This window comes from Aedes aegypti, chromosome 2 (genome assembly GCF_002204515.2).
Source record: "Aedes aegypti strain LVP_AGWG chromosome 2, AaegL5.0 Primary Assembly, whole genome shotgun sequence".
Lineage (NCBI taxonomy): Eukaryota > Metazoa > Arthropoda > Insecta > Diptera > Culicidae > Aedes > Aedes aegypti.
The window spans coordinates 153,232,159-153,253,450 of record NC_035108.1 but is presented as its reverse complement, the minus strand read 5'-3'; the positions used below and the strand labels follow the sequence as shown (position 1 = coordinate 153,253,450).

Here is a 21,292-nt window from a genome sequence, read left to right as displayed (position 1 = left end):
TGAATGATTGAAAACTATATGTATACTAGTTAAATCAAATCACCATACATTGTTCTATCTATTTTTAGAATTTTCCAATTCTCCCGTTATGTGCAATGTGTGCAATCGAACCTTCGCGCCAGAATATGAAACGTGTTGTAATTACCATCACACCGGTTCTTTATTCTCGCTCTTACTGTACACTTCGCATGCGTCGCCTATCGGCAAAGAAACGAACGAATGCGTACCAAATGTCAAAATTTTTCTCACATTCGTAAATAGAAATTTTTGCATGCACAAGCACATTACTCTTACACATAATAAAGAAATATTTGATTAATTTACTTTTAAATCCCCGATAACTTGTGATAACTGACGTAAGTGATGGATAAGTACAAATTATTTTATGTGATTAGAACGGAACACAGTTTGCAAAAGCAACGAGGCCACTCGTAGCTTTACCCAAGTTTGTGACTACTCGTAGCGTGCATGTTTCTAGAGACATCTGTGGTTCCATGTGCTGCTCTGCGAGAGGCACGGGTCTAATGTGTGTATACCCCCTATCTGGAATTTTTGCAGGAAAATGGCCCGAGGACACCAGAAAATCCAATCGCAACAAAAGGCACAAGAAAAGGCCGCCAAGATGAAAAAACAGCAGGGCCATGGACTTAGCGATCAGATGAAAGCTGCTCAGAAAGCACTCGTCTTCTCCTGTGCGGTGTGTAAGGTAATTCCCACACTTTCACTATTGCGATTTTTTTTTCTTGGCTAAGTAGGTACGCACAGCTGGTACCTGCTCCTACGCCTACTGCTGTCATAGATTGCAGTCATGTTTTACACTGCTCGAATTGAAAGGAAAAATGCAGAAATAGTGAATCGAGAATATGCGACACTCAAGCAGTAATTTTTGACCTACAATAATCTGTGCCAATCTTCGAGCTGTATAAACGAGTTCAAAGCCTCGTATTTACTTTTTAGCCAGGAAAAGCAAATAACAGTGAAACAGTTCTCGTAAACAAGTATTAGAAGCAAAATTGAACCCTTCAAAAGATTTACATCAATAAATACCGTTTGGTTCCATTCCGAACATGACTCATATTCCAAACACTCGACTTTAAACAGTGATTTTTTAAATGAAATCTTCAAAATGTCTGTACAGAATGATCATTTTTTGTAAAAATCATGGTCCCTATGTTTAGAGGCATTGAAAAAAATAGTTCTGGTCTTCAAAATCACCACTGTTCGGAATATGCGTCATATTCGGAAAATGAGACAGAACGAGATACAAGACAAAAAGGTTTGTCTCCTAAATCCATTTGGTGAATCAGTAAGTTCAAATAGTTTTTTTTTATATAATCTACGGGTAGTATTACATACGGGAAATGAGGAGGTAATATGAGGTACCGTAAAACGGAGTAACTTTGATAGTTTTTTCTAAGAAAACTTGAATATGTATGCATGCTGTTTCAAAGAATTATAGTTTATATTTTTAAAACAAGTACTCGCATCCTAGCTATCGATTGCAGTTGATAGATTGCCAAAAGATTTATTTTGAATGGATATATAATTTTGCATACAATCGACAGTCGGTTTTCTGTTTTGGGGTAACTTTGATAATGCAGTATAAATCGAACAAAATTGAATTAATTACGTAACATTTATAGAGCATTACATACCTCTAGGCGTTTAACGTCATATGGAAATTTCTAACTCAGTTTACAAAAAATGAAAACAGCTTTTAAATGAAGTGTCATACTAATATTCTTTAGTCTGCATTCGTTTTACTTAACCGATTAACAGAAATTATGATATTTGGTTTAGTATGTGGTGGGTAACGCACTATCAAAATTACCCGCATTATCAAAGATACCCCGTTTTAGGTACCTCAGAAAACCGTCATACATAGAAAAACAGTAAAATTTATCGTTTAAATGCAAATTATTTATACTTTATAATGTTTTATTCAAAGTGATGTCGTTAAATAATGTTGAACACAACACAATAATGGGCGAATGTGTACATTTTTGTAAATGTTTCGAGTGTTCAAACGAATATTGATACGGTTTTCATTGTGGTGCCTATTGTAGCGGTCCGAGCTCCGCGGCACTGGTTTTTCGGATCATTGATCAATCATTTTCTTCTCACAATTTTATTTACACACTTTCACTTTTCCCTCGATTCTGATCGCGTATGTGGGTGGTTCCAGCAATATGCCGAAATATACTGTATCCACCTTATATCACTATCAAACACTCTCGACCCGGAATGGCCTGCTCGTCAATTTTGGCAGAAAATGCCCACTGAACTTAGAACGAAAATGTCGAATACAAAAAAGTAGGTTTAACCCGAACGCCACACCTCCTGGAACGAACCGTCAGAACTGGGGACGTCGTACACACCCGGACACCTCCTGTAACGAACCGTCAGAACTGGGGACGTCGTACATTTTCTTCACACCGAGGCCCCTTCCATCTTGGCGGGTCGGTTTTAAAGGGTTGATTCCACTCCCTGGAGAGGAACTCACTCTCTTAATTGGTAGAACTTGTCGTCTTGTTCTAACGATCCGTAAGCGATGAGCGTAACAAAATCCGCATGTGAGTCACCGTTCTTCGCGGTTTGTGGTGTGGCTGAAATGAAAAACTTAAGCAAAACAATACGATTACCCGCCGCCTATAGGGCAGCAAACCGGAAAGCTGCGTAAGTAAAAAGTTCTCGCGCACGTTTGTTTGCTTTACTCCATAGCGGTAAAATTATGTCACTTTAAATTTGGCACTGTCGGATTCCTGGCCAAGGTAAAACAAACAAAACCAAATTGACTTCTGGTTTTGCAGTTACGCAACAAACCACTGCAACGAGGAAGCACCCGTTACTTTGCTTCGTCAGGCTATGTGCAAGAAAACCATCATTTCCCGGATACGTAGAAAGTACCGTATCATGATGCTAGGCTGGTACACTATTATATGCATATTGAAAGGTAGTAATGCCACTGAATATTGAAACACTTCTTTAAACTTTACAGTAGTGAGTGCTGATATCATAGTTTCAAAATTCTGTATCTTTGCCATCGTACGATCGATTTGTATGAGATTTCAGGAAGAATCACAAATTTGATTCGTGCATTATAAGTTTTGAACTCGGCATTGGTCCGGATGTAGGTCCGAATTTGTTGGGGTACCTAACATATTTTTGAATGAAAATTATGGATAAAATGTTAGAAACCTCATCAGATAATTTCAAAAATAAACGTAACATTGATCTACACTCCCGTGCAAAAGTTTGGGTTGATCCCACAAAAAGTGTATTGTCCATATCTCTGTGATTATACGTCCAATTGAAACTCTCTATGGCGCATTCGAAAGAGAATGAATTACTCTTACTTCGTATGTATTTTTCCAAACACATTTTTTGAATTTGGTGTAATATTTTTTTTACTTAAAGTTGCGACATTTTTTTCGCCAAAATTTCGTGAGCCCTCTTCGAAGAATATAAGATTACAATTTTAATGGCTTATTGAATTAAAATTTTGGTCGACCCAATGCTGAAGAAATCAGCCATGTTTTTTAGCGTGTTTTTCGAAAAAAAAAAGTCACATTTTTACACAAAAAAAATCAGTATACAAAATTCAGAAAAAAAAAATTATAAAAATACTTACGAAGTAAGAATAACTCAATGCCTTTCGAATGCGCTACAGAGAGTTTCAATTGGACGTATAATCACAGAGTTATGGACAAAACACTTTTGTATGTTTTTAGGGGGTGAACCTAAACTTATGCACGGGAGTGTATTTGATAGAAAATATCACCTGCTACACTTTTGAAACTATTATGGTAATTTAGGAAACATGTTCCCCGGATATCGGTTTTGGTATGGACCCTAAGGGGCCACTTTCAGATTATCATGCAGCGATACCTTTCGACGGGTTCAAATTTCATGATTTGTCACTCAGTTGTGATTAAACATCGTGTCATGAGTTATTGAATGATTGACATCATGTCATATACTTTCTCTTATTTATGATGTTCCATCCCATCAGTTTCGGTTTTCCAGCTTATTATTTCACAAGCTCTTACTATGTACATCAATTCACAATGATTTTTGAACATTTTTGTGAAGGGTTTTTGCATTTCATTTTCATTTTAATTTAGAAATACCCCATGTACCCCAAAAAATCTGTACCTAAGTCTGAAACCATCACCAAGTTTCTTTCTTTCTTTATTTATTGGAGCAGAGAAAAGCCCGTTCGAGTAGAGCTTTCTTAAAAGCTCTTTCTCATATGGACATAAAACCTCCTCTTCTTTTCACATCACTAGAATACAAATTCCCAATGATACAATATTCTTAACGCTAAAGTACACTATAAAACAATACGGATCTTAAAGCTAATCGTTTACATCTACTAACTTAATTATAATATTACAACAAAATCTTACGGAACTGGTTTTTGTTGGAGACACGAGACAAATGAAAATCGAACGCATGAAAACATTGATTAAAAACGCGACACATACCACTTATAGGCTCATTATAGCCATAGTTTGTACGAAATATTGGAAGACGGAAGAACTGATGAGAACGAAGATCACTACGACGAGTATCAACATTTAACATTTCTAAAATAGTTGGACAATCTAGGGGAACTTACGTATTCTCGGCATTCTAAGCCGATGTCGCGCTTCTTTTGTAATTTTCTCGGACATCAGCAGACAAATTACGTGTTTGTTTATTTATATTTATGCGCTGCTCAATCCTCTATCGATCCACAGCGACAGACTTGTTAAAATCTTTCTGGAAACGTTTTTGCAACGCTGCGAACATCTCTTGTCAGTGTGACTATTGTCGGCGGCCTCATTGTCTTCGGCAACTTTCCCATAAGTGTTGCAGGCGAATCTGTTCGGTAGCTCCAAATCAGTCGCATTTTGTGGCGTGTTTATTTGATTTGATGACATCTCTGGCGAAATTGTTTGTGTCGTCTCGGAAATCTCGTCAGCGGGAAGCTGACAGAACAAAGAATCATCTGAATGTTTTCATAGAATAATACTGTGAATTTGGCGTTTGAAATTTAATTGCCGATAATAGTCGCATGGTGCCGAAGCCGTAAGTCTCCCTATATGAGATTGAAGAACATCTGAAATAAATGACGCCTTGCAAACTTTACGACGGTGTTGTAAAGGATCGAGGTCGATCAATTTACAACGATCCACATAACTGGGCAAGTTATGCGGATCAGTCCAAGGAAGACGACGAAGAGCATAACGAACGAATTTAAGTTCAAAATTATCAATGTATGCTTCAAAAATAAAACTCATTTGTGATTTTTTGTAAAAATTTCATCAAATCGATCGAACGACGGCGAAGATACAGAATTTTAGAACTTCGTATTGTAAAGTACTGTAAAGGTTAGGATGGCCTGGGTAGCTTGCAGTGCCTTCATTACCCCTACTTTTGATTTGCAACTTATTGTGACCAGACGATTCGCGTTTCACGGACAAATTACAAATTCGCATCACGATATAATACATAGTGCGGAACCCACCCCATACTAAACTTAAAGGCAAAAATTCTGTTTTTCAGTTAAGCAAAACGAATGCAAAAGTATAGAATTTTAATATGAAGCTTTAACTATTTTCGTTGAAATTGTGAATATTTGACATGAGAATTTAACATTTTTGAAACGCTCACAATCTGTTTTACTGTTGATTTTTGAAGAGTTTGTCACTTATTCTTGACAGCCTAATAATAGTTGGTTGGTTGGTTTGACTTTATTAACGAGATTTTTAGCCCTAGGCTAGTTCATCTCGGAACCAACGGCTTTACTTCCCTTCCGAAGGAAGTCGTCACTATAACTTTTTACGTCATAAGTGACTATGTCGGGGATGGGATTCGATCCCAGGTCCTCGGCGTGAGAGGCGAGTGTTCTAACCACTACACCAGGTCCGTCCCCTAGCCTAATAATAGTAAAATTTGACATCTATCTAAAATTTCTTAACGAAAAGCAGTTTTACAATTATAGGCCAATTATGTAACCATAGCCAGGAATTCCCAATAACGTTAAGGTATAGATCAAACGAAGTAAAATTACAAATTTTCAGAAGTACAAATCTGGAGAACTGAACGACCGTTCAAGCCGAAAACATGATCGATTTGCCATTTGCTGGAGGTAGTCAATCGATAAAATTCTCAGCATACACAGTTGTTCAGTTGTTTGTTTCTTCATATTTGGGCTCTTGAAAAATGGAAGTTTTGCCTTTATCTACACCTTACGTTTAAAAAACAATTGCTTTATGTTAAATTCAATGTCGAAACATGGGAATCAATTGATGTTCAATCGAAAGTATAATTTTGTACAAATTCTAAATACGAGCGCTAATGTCTGCCGCACGGTGTGCTGAAACACACATATTATCGAACTTGCATGAACCTCCGATCTTTTTTCACTAAAAGTTAGCCTTGGTAGTCAAAAAAAGTTTGCGGCATATTAAAAAATCTTCCATCGGCAAAAATTTGAAAAAAGTCGATTTTTGTATTCTTGCCCTATCTCCATATAAGGGTTCATAGGAGAATATTAGAGTTACACTAATTTTTATGATTTTTTAACGGTTAATGACCAATTTGACGTATACTGAACACGAATGAATTATCAGATGTTTTAAATTGAGCATCATTTCCTACGCACACTCATACAATATGACCAGCCCATGGTGGTATGCCGCATTTTATCTAATAAAAAATCACTATTCTTTTCTGGATAGCTAGCTATTCATACGAACACTTTGTATTCTTCATTTTGGAAAAACGTTCCAACTTGGACATATACTGTGAGTTTATGCAAGTTTTTTCCATCAGGTGTCTATAATGTTTCCATACCTAAGGAGTTGATCATAATAGCTGAATCAATTCAGTACTTGTTAATTGACGTATGCGGCAGAGTTTTCCAATCAGAATAGGAAATCCCTGAAATGGATACACATAGGCTACATATTCATGTACGGTAAAAGCACCGGTTTTGGCCAGTCTAAGAGAAAATGTCAATACAAATTATATTGGAAGCCCTATTTCTACTACAAATATGTCAAATGCAGGCTTCCAATTCATATAATGTATGTATATTATTCGACATGAATTAAAACCACTTTTTTCGCTTTGAAAATCTCGTTGGTAAATATTGCCCACCCGAACCAGTTTCGTTCAGAGATTTAGTTTTGGTTTCTAAATTGGCCAAACTCATTGATTTCTTATGAGAGTGGCCAAATTAGGAGTACCCTGGCCAAATAAGGTGTATGGGAGTTCAAATTATAAGGGAAATGAATTGTGTTTCTTATGTTTTGAATCAATTCTGACGAATAAATGAATGTTTCTCTATCATGTCAATGTGATCTACTGAACACAAAAGGTTACATGCTGATTGGCTGTGTAAAACGGTGTATAATACACAACCCCCCCGCAAAGTGACAGATAACGCAATTTTCACGTACCTACTTTCAACGTAAACAATGGGGCCATCCACCGCTGCCGGCACAATTTTTCACTATGGCAGATCGGAATTTTGTTTCGTTGTTGACGGGTGCAAAACAACGAATGGAATGAAATGAAATAAGGGCGAGTCTGATATGTTCGTCTGCCAACGGAAATAAATTTAATAAAATCACCAAGTTTAAGCACCAAATGAACCTAACAGCGTACCAATTCATTCGTTCGGTGAAAAGATTAAATGACGTGTTAGTGCTTTGTTTTGCGGAAAAGTAATCTATAAGAAATTACTTACAATACAGCCTAACTGATTTGTGGATCGCTTTTATGCCCTCAAAAGAAAGCGCTGGCCGTAACATAAAATAAAATAAAATATTGTGGGCCTCGTGGCCGTGCGGTTAGTGTCGTTAGGCATATAAACGCATCGTGTCATTGGGTGTGGGTTCGATTCCCGCTTCAGCTATTGAAACTTTTCGTCAGGAATGTTTCTCAACTGTGCCACAAGAGCATCCTTATCCATTGTCTAGTGTTAAGTTACATTCCGTGCAGCTAAATGGCTGAAGACCGTGTCCTTATCTTTTTATTTTTTTTATTTGAGATCGAATGAAGTCGATAAGTGATATTTATTTTTATTTGCAGTTTTTTTTCTATGCGGATTAGAACACTTTTTCTCATACTCACCACCAGAGGTCTAAGTTTCAATCAAATAAGCCTATGAACTAATGTACGATGACGTCACGCTCCAACTTTCAGTGTGAAGATAACCTTTACTGCTGGCGATGTATACAGAAAAATAAACGATTTCGTTGCACATTCATCCACGCATTGTTCATCCGGTGAACATTCGTGTTGGCGTGGATGTCATTTTATGTAAACATATTTAGATCGGAAAAAAATCAACAAGAAAACCGTGGATAAGTCCATTGGATGAACTATCCAGCTTTTTAGAAGCGGTAATGGCCGCCAAAAGTTAGCTTACTTTCTGGTAGGGATCCAACATATTGACAACGGTCAATTCTCGCATAACTTCTGATCTCGTCCTAAAAGCCATTGGTAAGCATGCGTGTAGCTAGTTGTTTCTGAGCATTTGCATGGATTTTCATGGTATTAACAACGCTATGGGGAAGAAAGGATCTACCTGCCCGTGACGTTGGTTTGGATGCTTATTCTTTCATGCGCTCAGAAACAACGAGCTACGCACGTGGTTACCAATGGCTTATAGGGCGTTATCTCAGAGTATGCGAGAATTAACTTGTCCACCGGTGTGATAAATTCACTCGGTTAAAGAATTTTGACACTTTAATGGGTCACGTAGATGCTTCCCACGTGTTTCGGTCAAGTGTCAAAATTCTTGGACTGAGTAAATTTAGTGCACCGGTGGATAAGTCCATATCAAGCGACCCAAGTCAAACGTCAGATCACTAGATTCCTTTTTGTAGAAGTGGGCTAATTTTTGGTGATATTAGCGTTCGTAAAAGCGGGATACTTCATCCAATAAGCTTATCTGATTGAAACTTAGACATCTGGTGGTGAGTATAAGAAAAAAAGTGTTCAAATCCGCAAAAGAAAATGTACTGCGAGTTGATATGATCTCAGATTGATTTCAAGCTTAAAACTACAGTAAATTTCCCATAAATTAATGATCATCGTAAATATCTAAGGGATGATTCAAATATTACGTAACTAAGAAATTTGCCAATTTAAACCCCCTCCCTTCCTGAAGTAACAGGTTTTATATGGAAAATTTCAATTTATTGTATGGACCGAAACATTACAAAATATCCCTTACCTCCCCTTGTTGTGTTACGTAATATTTGAACGATCCCTAACAAATTTGTCTTGCTTTGAATTGCCAAGTGGCCAAAAAATAATTTCGTAAACAAAGGAACGGTTACTATAAGCAACTTACAGCATGCGGACCACATCACACCACTATTCAAAACTCCCTCGTGGGCCATACAAAATCTTCCCGATGACCGTACAAATCTTTTTATAGAATCGCTACTTGGTGATCATTCGTTTATAATGATGTTACAAATGCCAAACAAAAAATTGTAAAACTTTTTTTATGTTCATCAAGCATAATTCTAGTTTACGCCCTATTTTGAGCACACTCCATGATTTCATTGAGTTTGACAGTACCACGGACCAAAATTTTTCGGTACATTGACGTTGTACTGCAGCTGTCAAGATGCTCCCGGGTTGATAATACATGATGGCTACAACTGGCGTATGGCCAAAATCGGCGCTTCTACCATACACACAAAAGTGTTGAAAGATAATTCAATTTAACATGATTTACAGTGAATAGCTTATACAGTCTTAATATGGTTTCAAGTCCATCATGAAGTTTTGCGCGTTCAATAATCTGCCCTTATATTTCGCATTGCGCACAGTAGAGCGTGATCGTTTGTCATAAAATCTCGAAAACTTATTCATACAGACTCAAGTCAAAAAAGTATACACACTTACTTTATCGATCCTACGTGTTAAGCAGGCGGAATTCTACACGTACCGCTCTGTACCAACTCAACTTTTCACTTTTAGAACGTTTAATTTCCGGATTTACAAAACGACGAAAGTAACATTTTCAACTTTCGCAACCTAACCACTACTTTCGCCGCCCCGCTATATGGAGAGACAAAGTGACTTAACCACGAATCAAAACAAAACACTACTTGAGCCGATTTTACACTGGTAGAAAAACGTCGAAAGTAACTGAATGAAACGGCTTATCATTTTCTTATAATTATTTTTGTGGGAAATAATAGAAACTACCTAGTTTTTGAACGTGAGCTGAGTGTATGCAAAATTTGAGCGAAGTACACGGCAAAAAAATGTTAAAAAGGTGATTCATTTTAAAACAGTTGTGATTTTTCCTAATTAATTTTCTCAAAACCGTATAAAAGTTACTTACGTCGATTTGAAAAAGTAATCGAGAAATGAAGAATAATGCGGCGTTGATAGCAAATCGATCCAATGTAATCCCGCACTTTGGTTTACGACCTCCCACTCATGGACGGCACATTTTGAAAAACAGACTCAACAATTTCATTAACTATTATAATCAACTCTCCCTTACTTTATATTTCGTATCTCGACTTTGAGAACCAAAGTGAAATTTAGATTTTATGGCTTTATGACCATCGGGGTGGTCCTTTCGATTGTATATGTACTGGTTTGGTGTTCTGTAACTCGGTACCTCCCTTAATGGATGACTTTCTTAATATCGAGGTTGGAGAATTGAGTGGAACATGAAGACATAAATTTTAGTATTTTGTTTTAGATAGGTGAATGGAACTAAGCATACGTTAATGGTGGGAGGTTCTATAAACCTTTACAACGAGCGGCTACAAGATTTCAATACAATTCTGAATAAAAACTTTATAAATATCGCATTATATTGTTACACTTACATGAAATGTAAGGTATTTAGAGATTTTTTGTTTTGAAATTCTAATTTTTCTGCATAAAACCCTTTCATATTCTGTATATGTAAAGATATTTTTCAATATTTGTATAAGCTCAAGTTTTAAAGGTAGACATACCGTATAGAGCTCTGCGTAAAAATCTTCCTCTATCTTTCACTCTTTCAAAATAATTGTGAACAACAATGTAAGAAGGAGTAAAAAATGCCGTATGAAATTGAAACAGAGCAGTGCCTTATGTATTTGTATATCTGTTTATGTTTATGGCTGTATGTAATTGTTTAATTTTATTGGCTTGCAACTATCTTATGAACGCTTCATATTTATTAATATTTTCCAATGATTCCAATTATGCAGTAGAATTGGGAACAAGGATTAAATCAGGCTTGCCCAAAAGACGAGCACTCGACATTGAAGAAGTCTGTAAGTCGCAGACGAAATAAGCCTATCTGTCAAGATAAGCAACATATTAGAGTTAAAAGGTAGTGATTTTTAGTATTTTCATTAAAGGTAATAATTTCTCTGGTCGGATTATTATTGCAAACGGATCAACCATTTATGTTAAAATAAACCAAAAAGGTTAGGCCGGCCTAGATTACATTGATGAGTTGTAGTGTGTTTATTCTAAATTTATAAAAGGTTATGTCAATAAGTGAAGTCGTTATAAAACGGCATACTACCATGGGCTGGTCATATTGTATGAGTGTGCGTAGGAAATTATGCTCAATTTAAAACATCTGATAATTCATTCGTGTTCAATATACGTCAAATTGGTCGTTAACCGTTAAAATTCATAAAAATTAGTGTAACTCTAATATTCTCCTATGAACCCTTATATGGAGAAGAAGCAAGAATAAAAAATCGACTTTTTTCAAATTTTTGTCGATGAAAGATTTTTTAATATGCCGCAAGCTTTTTTTGACTACCAAGGCTAACTTTTAGTGAAAAAAGATCGGAGGTTCATGCAAGTTCGATAATATGTGTGTTTCAGCACACCGTGTGCCGCAAACAGGCTCGCTTCCTGGTATGGATCAAACGATTTGACGTTTGGCTTGGGTCCGTTCAATATAGGCCTTTTCATGTGACAAGTCCGTGTTTGCATTTGTTTACATCGGTGAAGGACCGGCGGAAACACAGGGCTGTCTTTTTCATAGAGGAACTGTCAAAGAGCTCAGCTGATTTGAAACGTTTCGCGAAAAGGCTTATAAAACGACCCAAGCCATACGTCAAATCGACTGATCCCTACCAAAGGTCGATAATGTTTGTGGTAGTCATTAGCGCATAAAATGCTGGAAAAACTAATAATGATGTTGGACATGTTTGTTTCTTCTCAAAACACCTTTTTATGTTTTTTTTCGGATAATTCTGTACTTTAGCACGCGTTCTCTTTAGACATTCTCTGATCTAGTTCCAAATGCAAAGATGTCAAATCGTGTTTTGATTGTTAATTTCCTTATCTCTCATAATTTATGATCTCGCCCTAAAAGCCATTGGTAACCGAGTATGTAACTCGTTGTTTTTCAGCAAATGAATGGACCAAGATGCAAAATAAATACAATTCGTAAAATCTCGTGCAAAAGTTTGAGGTCACCAAAACACATACCAACATTTTTGTACATATTTCTGTGATCTGAACAAAACTCGCTATGGCTTATTCGAAAGGCAATGAGTTATTAAAACGTTGTAGGTGTGTCGATCCATTGCTTTCATTTAATTATGTCGACTTATTTACAAAAAATAAAGTATTGAATTGACCAACATTTCAAATCAATGCGTCATTAGAACCCTCATTATGTAAATGATCTTAAATTTTCAAGTAACAACCGAAGAAATTAATGGAGAAATTACCGTGAAAATTTCTGGAGGAAGCCCTGGGAGAATCCATTGATAATTTGCGAAGCAATCCTGTAAAAAATTAGAGGGGAATCAACGTTCAATTTTAGAAAATATTTCTGGAGAAAATTCTACAGAAATTAAATTAAGCATTGATTGGAGATTTTCTCGTAAAAAAATTCTGGAGGGAAAAAAACCGAGGATTTGTCGGGGATTGTTCTAAAAATCCAGAGATTCTTCCAAAGTTTTTTAAGGATGTCCTCAGTAACATTCTTCAGGAATTCATAAAGTGATTAATTTTATCCAGAGCATATTTTACGGACTTTCGGAATAAAAATTCATCTAAAACTTTCGTTAGTTTCGTTTCATTTATGAATTCAGCATTAAATTGGCTCTCTTTCTTGAAGATGACTTTAAGTATCACTTCAAAGATTATCTAAGAGATTTCTCAAGTAATTTATTCAGAGACATTTTCGGAGAACTTCTCCGAATTTCCAGAGATTATCTAACAACATTTCTGGTATAATTACAGGAAAATCACCAAGCTTAACCCTGGAATATAACCTAAGCATAAATTTCTGGAGATATTTCTATAGGATTAATCTGAGAGTAGTTACAAGCACTACTGTAACATGTCATTAACTCCATCTTCGTCAATTCTTGAATAAACCAAATCCTGGGAGATTTAATAGGAAATGTTACGAAAGTGATTATTCTAAATAATTGTGTACTTTACTTTTGTACGGTACATAAAAAAATAATTCCCCACACTTTTTCTCGTTTCAGTCCCAAATGCCGGATCCCAAGACTTACAAGCAGCACTTCGAAAACAAACATCCCAAATCGGAACTGCCAGCTGATCTGAAGGATGTATAACGCAACTGCCGCAGCCATGTCGTCAGGGTGCAAGTAATCAGCAGTCAGCATTGCTAATCATTCTTGTTCATTTTACACGTATGAATATGGGTTCTACAAGGGGCCGAATCTGCGAGAGCTCGCTCGCCACAAAACTTAAGACGTTATTCCCAGCTGTACGGGAATGGATCGAGAATTTATTTTCTTCACCAGTGATTGACAATGGATATTAGCGAAAACGGAAAAGAAAACAAATTTATCAATATTATTTATAGCATTAATGATACATTATGTGCACTAAACATAACCGATCAATAAGTGGTTGTTCGCAAGCAGTTCTCCATGATGGTTTAAATTCTTTCGACAACAGTACCATAGCCACTAAAAGTCAAACAAAGATATATAATGGTTGGAGTAATGTGTAGCAAAAAATTTTAAAACTCTGTATCTCTACATTTTGTTCAATAAACAATACAAACATTAAAGAATGGGTGTTTTATTTTTATTCGATTTTGGTGGAGTCGATTCAATTATCTACTATCTTTTATACATACATACATCGATATTTTCATAGTCATAATCATCGGAAAACCTATACAAGCTGTTTTCAACGAGTGTATAACCAATTTTACAACTGAACTATTGCTCCACAAGGTTCTTTTTTGCCCCAGTTCCCCCAATCCTCAGATGAACATTCATCTGGCCACTCAAGAGAGTGTATAACTTTTGTTCACTACCCAATTCACTGATTTTTGCAGCTAAGAAACGTTATGCCGACCTAAATTTTTTAATCGATCTGCCGGCAAAGACACTATGGAGCAATATACGCCGGGATGAAATAATAGCAAGAAAAATCATATGGATGAAGCAATTGATGTCGATCTTCTGAACAAGTTATTTTCAGATGGACATCTCAATCTAGGGAGTAGAGCTGCCCAGCCTAATGAACAGCACCACGCCATACCCAGATATGGGAATTTCACTTTCCAACATACCAATTCAGCTGAAGTAGCTCTTTGTATAGCTGAAATCGAATCCAATGCTACAGGTTCCGATGGAATACCCAAATCATTTGTGAAAATGCTCTGCCCTTTGATCATTCCGCTGCTGGTTCTTTTGGTCAATTCAAATATTGAATCAGGGTCATTTCCTGCTGCGTGGAAAAAAATCATTACCCCCATTCCGCAGAATTCACATCCCACGGATCCGAAAGATTTCTGCTCAATTAGCGTCTTTCCGGCCATGTCAAAAGTGTTCGAAAAGGTTTTGCTTGCCCAAATCAACGAACATTTGTCGAATGCACCGTTCCTCGCTAAGCATCAGTCAGGATACAGGAAGCTGAGGAAGCTTCATAGTACGACAGCGCTGACTAAAGTCACCCATGATGTGTTCAGCAGTTTAGATAAGAACCACTGCACAGTCATGGTACTAGTCGACTTCTCCCTAGCGTTTAACTGTGTCAGACACAACTTACTACAAACCAAACTAGCTGAAGAGTTTAGATTTTCCCAATCTGCATGTGACCTCGTCAGATCCTTCCTAAGGAATAGAAGCCAAGTTGTGAAGTTGGGAAACAATTTTTCTCAACTCAGGCAGCTTACCGCAGATACACCTCAAGGATCGTGCCTTAGTGCTCTCTATTCGTCAACAGCCTTCCAAATAACCTGCAGTGTGAATATCACTTGTATGCCGATGACCTACAAATTTATATTTCTGGTCCGACTGGCGAAATAAATAGGCTTATTCTAACGACCAACCAAGACCTTACTACTATCGAGGAATGGGCTAACGCTGATGGTCTCTATCCTAATCCTAAAAAGACACAAGGTATATTTTGTTTTGCAAACACGGTATTGAATCTGCCCCCGTGTTGAATGTGCCATTCTGCGACGAGACTATTCAGTTCAGCAACAAATTTGTTAATCTTGGGCTTAGTATGGACAGTGGACTGATAATTACTATTTTGGCTGACTACTCCCATTCTTAAAACTACCATGGAATTTCAGAGCAAATTACTATGATTGTAGTACATTTTACAGAAATAATTGTCATCGGTCTGATTTCAACTAACTATGGTAAAATCAAACGCATTTCTGGTCTGCTGAAAATTGCCGGTGCGCGCGCTTAACTTAACCCCCTAAGGGCCCTAAGGGCGCGGCCAGGGTAGACGCGAATTGCGAAGCGAAGCGAAAATTGCATGGGGAGGAATAACAATTATTAATAATGAAATGTCAAACTCCAAAGGATTTTCGCGTCGCTTCGCGTCGCTTCGCGTGACGCGTCTACCCTAGCCGACACCTAAGATGGTAGTTTTCATTGCACAATTGTTTTGCGTGCATACAATGATTGCTTATAAGGACTGTCGTATCAAAAAAAAAATTACATGTGACTTATGCATTTTTTCGCTTATTGGAAGTGTATGTTAGTGTTAACACAGCGTAACAAAAATGACATTTTTTACGTGTCTCAAGAATCAAATTATGTGTCTCTAGTAGATTTTGGGTTGCTGTATCTGATGCCATTCTCAGAAATGTTCCAGCACGTCACAATTTTTAGCTACAGGTCGCCAAAGTTGTATAAAATACATGTTTAATTGATATTTACATAACATTTTAACAATGATCTATCAAAAAATATTATGGTCTAATCTACCAAGCATGCAAAATGTAGGGTCTGGGAACACTTCTAGAGTGAATGAGACGAGAAGGTAGATGGAGCAACAGGCTGTGACTTCTGCAGGGACGTGGATAGGAGAGTAGGAAGGAAGAGGAGAAAAGGGGAGAGAGTGTGAAGAGAAAAGACAGGAATAAACCGGGCTCTGGACTGTCTATATTACGACAGTGGAACCAAAGTGAATTTAAGTGATAAATCCGAATATCTGACTCCTCTACAATTTGGCGACGAAGGTGAATTCAAGGTAGGCATTTATTCTGAAATTCCGGGAAGTTTGAAGAAGAAATGGCTGAAATATTTCTGGCGGATGTTATACATTCCTCGAGAAAAGATGGCGTCGTCGAAAAGAAAAAATCTGGGCAAGTTGGCAGTGATGTCGTTGGGTTGTGTGAGATACGGTGTTGCAAGAGGGTGTACATGTGTTGGTAGTGGAATCTCTGAGACATGCGATTGAGAAGAATCTATATTTTTGAGAGAAAGTTACACAATAAGAAAACTGAAATAGGGGTGATCATGTTATAATTGTGTTAGAGTCAATACAAAATACAAAGTGAATTATGAATATGAAACAAATGAACAATTAAATTCGTACGGGAATACACAAAAAGCTTATGAAAATTTATAAGAAATTTCGTACTCTAACCAAGCGCTTCGTGAGGCACAAATTTGTGTTAATCAAACGTCATGGTGGTTTACAAATGTTTGAGTGAGAGAAAAGAAAAAAAAACATCGTATGGACTGATCGTTAATTTATTTGAGAATGAATGCTGGTGTGGGGCCAGTTTTGTACAAAATACAATAATTGTCATGAGGGTTGACAAATGTTTGTGTGAGACAAGAGAAAAACATCGTGTGGGTCGATTGTTGATTCAGTTGAGATTGAATACTGGTGTGGGGCCAGTTTTGTATAAAATGCAATATTTAATTGTCATGAGGGTTGACAAATGTTTGTGTGAGACGAGAGAAAAAACATCGTGTGGGTCGATCGTTGGTTCAGTAGTTGAGATTGAATACTGGTGTGGGGTCAGTTTTTTACAAAATGCTATAATGTCATGAGGGTTGACCAATACTTGTGAGGGACAAGAAAAGAGATCGTTTGGGGCGATCGATAATCAGCTTAATTGGTGTGGGGCCAATTTCAGAGGCAAGATACTTCCTATCCATGAATCTAAGATCATAAGGGTTGATCGAAATTCGTGAGGGACGAATATGAATGAATGAGTTGGACAATCAATCAGGGTAAACGGTCCTTCAGTGGAAGAAGCTTCAATAGTGGAGGTGCTCCACCAATGGTACATTCACCCTAAGGAAGATGTTCAGGCAAGATTGGAGAAAATTAAATGTTTGTGACAATGTTGTGGGAACAAGATTTGAATTTGAGTTTTATTATGAGTGATACTATGATAAATCAAGCGCTGGTGATATAGTCTAAGAAATAAATATAGTTTTTTTGTTTATGTTGGAATGATACATGAATGGATGGTTTTGTCGACTTGTTGATTACAGATGGATGATACGAGACCTATGCCACAATTCAGGTGTGAGGATATCGCAAAGTCAAGATTGCATCATGAGTGGAAGGATTGGAAAAGCGGATTGGAGAGATACTTCGATGCCAATGATATAACTGATCAGTATAAGAAACGGGCGAAGTTGTTATATTTGGGTGGCCCTCAACTGGACAAGGTGTTCACCAACCTTCCCGATGGGAACAAATTTCCATTGGTTGCTACAGAAAAAAGGTTCTATGATGTTGCCATTGCAGCATTGGATAACTACTTTCAACCAGTGAAGCAGGATATTCTAGAACGTCACCGTTTGCGTCAAATGAAACAGCTACCGGGTGAAAAGTTTTCACACTATATGGTAGTTAATTTATTTTTTTAAATCGTTTCCAAAATTCTTACTTTAAAATGTTTTCATGCAACTTTAGGTTCGTTTAAGACAGCAAGCCGCACTGTGTGGTTTTGATAAGTACTCGAAAACAACGACGCAGGTCCTGACTGAGATGATGATAACGGATGTCATTGTAGAAGGTTGCTTGTCGGTCGAACTCCGAAGAAGGATGCTGCTGAAGGATCGTTAGGGATCGTTCCACACCGGGGTTCAGGCGTCCTCCAGTCCATGCGTCAAAGTTAGATAAAAGTCGTTATCGCGGGCGTCAGTTTCCACGCTCAAATATTATTTGCTTTAATTGTGGTAGATCAGGACATATTGCTACATCCGATTATTGCCCTGCAAAAGGTAAACAGTGCCATAATTGCAAGCGAATGGGCCATTTTGACTTCACGTGCAAATCGCGTCGAATTTCGTTGGAAAAAACACAACCATCACCACCGAGTAAGAAAGTTCGGGTGGTTGAGCAACAGGAATCACCCAGCCCTGATGAAGGAAAAGTTTATTACGCTTTTTTCAACGGTAACCTCAGTAACATGCTAACGTTTGAAGTGGGAGGTGTGTCTTTGAAGATGCTTGTAGATTCTGGGGCAGATGCTAATTTGGTGACCCTCGAGGCATGGGAGATGTTAAAAAAAGCAGGTGTTCGAGTCTCCAGTTCTACGAAAGATTCGGATCGTCGCTTCCTCTCCTATGGTAGTAGCACCCCTCTTTCAGTTCGAGGAACATTTACGGCAGAAATCAAAATTCAAAATCAATCCTCTTTTTCTGAATTCTATGTAGTTGAGAAAGGGCAAACCTGCTTACTTGGTGACGCCACGGCAAAACAGCTCCGAGTTTTGAAAATTGGCGTAAATGTGAATAGCGTTGAGAAAAAGGAACCGTTTGCGTGCATCAAAAACGTTGAAGTGCACATTCATATGGAACCGGATGCAAAGCCTGTCATCCAACCGGTGAGAAGATTGCCTATCCCACTCGAAGCTGAGGTCAATCGAAAGCTAGACGAATTGTTAGCAAAGGATATCATCGAGCCAAAATCAGGTCCAACTTCGTGGGTCTCTCCCTTAGTAGTTGTTGCGAAGGCAAACGGCGGGCTGCGATTGTGTGTGGATCTTCGAAGGGTTAATCAAGCTATTTTGAGGGAACACCATCCCATGCCAATGATAGAGCAGATACTGGCGCGTATCGGAAACGGTACCGTATGGAGTAAGTTGGATATAAAGGATTCGTTTCTCCAAGTCATGGTTGCTGCAAAGTCTCGAGACATTCTCACGTTTATAACAGAGAAGGGATTATTTAGGTTCAAACGTTTACCATTTGGCTTGATAACGGCGCCGGAAATATTTCAACGAGTCGTCGATGAGATCCTCTGTGGCTGTGAGGGTACTCATTGGTATCTGGATGATATTTTTGTGGAGGGTGAAACTCTTAAAGAGCATGATGCGAGGCTTGAAAAGGTTATGACAAGGCTTACAGAACTAGGAGTCCAATTGAATTTGGAAAAATGTCAGTTCAGGGTGACAGAGCTTGAGTTTCTTGGTCATAAAATCACGGAATTTGGAATAGCACCGTCAGATTCAAAAGTGGCAGCAATAATCGCTTTTCGCCGTCCGACAACCGAAGGTGAAGTCTGCAGCTTCTTAGGGCTGGCAAACTATCTTAACAAGTATATTCCCCATTTGGCAACCCTTGACGAACCTCTGAGGGAGCTAACTAGGAAGGAAGTTAAGTTCTCTTGGAAATCACGTCATGAAACATCTTTCCAGGCGATAAAACATGCAATGTCAGACGTTGGCATCCTCGGATTCTACAATACTTATGACAGGACGGCAGTGGTTGCTGATGCGAGCCCTACGGGTCATGGGGCGATGTTAGTGCAAACAGATAGCCAAGGGAAAGATCGAGTAATTAGCTTTGCGTCGAAATCACTAACAGAAACAGAGAAGAGATATTGCCAGACGGAGAAGGAAGCTCTTGGTCTAGTTTGGGCCGTCGAAAAATTCCAATTCTATCTGTTGATGCGAAAATTTGACTTGGTGACGGATTGCAAAGCTCTATCATACCTGTTCACGCCCCGATCTCGTCCGTGTTCAAGGATCGAACGGTGGGTTCTGAGGTTGCAGTGTTTCGATTATTCGATCGTTCATATTCGAGGGGATCAAAACGTTGCAGATATTCTTTCAAGACTATCTTGTACTCAGGTTGAACCTTTTGATTCAGCTGAAGAGATAATTGTACAACATATCGCTGTGGTGGACGCCAAAGCCGTTGCTGTATCTTGGGAAGAATTGGTCCGTGAGTCTCGAGACGATGCAGAAATCACGAATGTTTTCGAATGTTTGAAACAAAACTCTACAGAATCATTACCTGTAACTTATCGTATTGTTTCCTCAGAATTATGTGATGTTGAAGGAGTCCTTCTGCGTGGTGACCGCATAGTAGTACCAGTTGCCCTACGCCAACGAGTTCTGAACTTACCACACAATGGTCATCCTGGGGTACGAATGATGAAGTCATTTCTCCGATCTGCCGTTTGGTGGCCCAAATTAGACGCAGATGTGGAAAGTCTTGTGAAAAGTTGCCGTGGATGTGTTTTGGTTTCTTCTCCGGATGTTCCCGAACCAATGCTCAGAAGAGCACTTCCTTCTGGACCATGGGAAGACATTGCCATTGATTTCCTTGGCCTTCTTCCCGATGGACATCACTTGCTGGTAATCGTAGACTGTTATAGTCGGTATCTAGAAATTTGCAAAATGAGCTGCATCGATTCGACGGAGACAATTAGTCGTTTAAGAGAGGTGTTCAGTCGGTTTGGTATTCCTACGTTGATCAAGGCGGATAACGGCCCACAATTCTCCAGCAAGGAGTTCAGTACATTCTGCGATGACTACGGTATACAGCTGGTAAACACGATCCCGTATTGGCCGCAGATGAACAGCCAAGTTGAGCGACAAAATCGCTCAATCTTAAAGCGACTGCGTATCGCCCAAGAATTGGGCAAAGATTGGCGAAAGGAACTACACGACTTTCTTCTCGTATACCATGCAACTAACCATGCAACTACAGGTGAAGCACCTTCGAAACTTATGTTCGGGCGTCGAATTAAAAGTCAACTATCACATGTTCCGGTTCATTATGATGACGAGGCTGTGCGTGATTTT

The 21,292-nt window shown here is 38.2% G+C and overlaps 1 protein-coding gene across 1 annotated transcript; it reads left to right on the top strand.

The window, feature by feature from the left end:
- The first annotated feature begins 204 nt into the window (after positions 1-204).
- On the top strand, positions 205-14,047 carry LOC5569590 (zinc finger protein 706). The gene is made up of 3 exons (XM_001652824.2): positions 205-356; positions 559-706; positions 13,494-14,047. Exons 2-3 carry the CDS (start codon positions 563-565, stop codon positions 13,581-13,583), a joined length of 234 nt encoding a protein of 77 aa, XP_001652874.1. The 5' UTR covers positions 205-356; positions 559-562; the 3' UTR covers positions 13,584-14,047.
- The last annotated feature ends 7,245 nt before the right edge of the window (positions 14,048-21,292 follow it).

What these genes read in the sequence shown, in the direction of transcription:
- LOC5569590 (XM_001652824.2), top strand. Translation starts at nt 563, where the DNA reads ATGGCCCGAGGACACCAGAAAATCCAATCGCAACAAAAGGCACAAGAA. An exon ending in TCTCCTGTGCGGTGTGTAAG is followed by an intron (nt 707 to 13,493) that starts GTAATTCCCACA and finishes TTCTCGTTTCAG; the next exon opens with TCCCAAATGCCGGATCCCAA.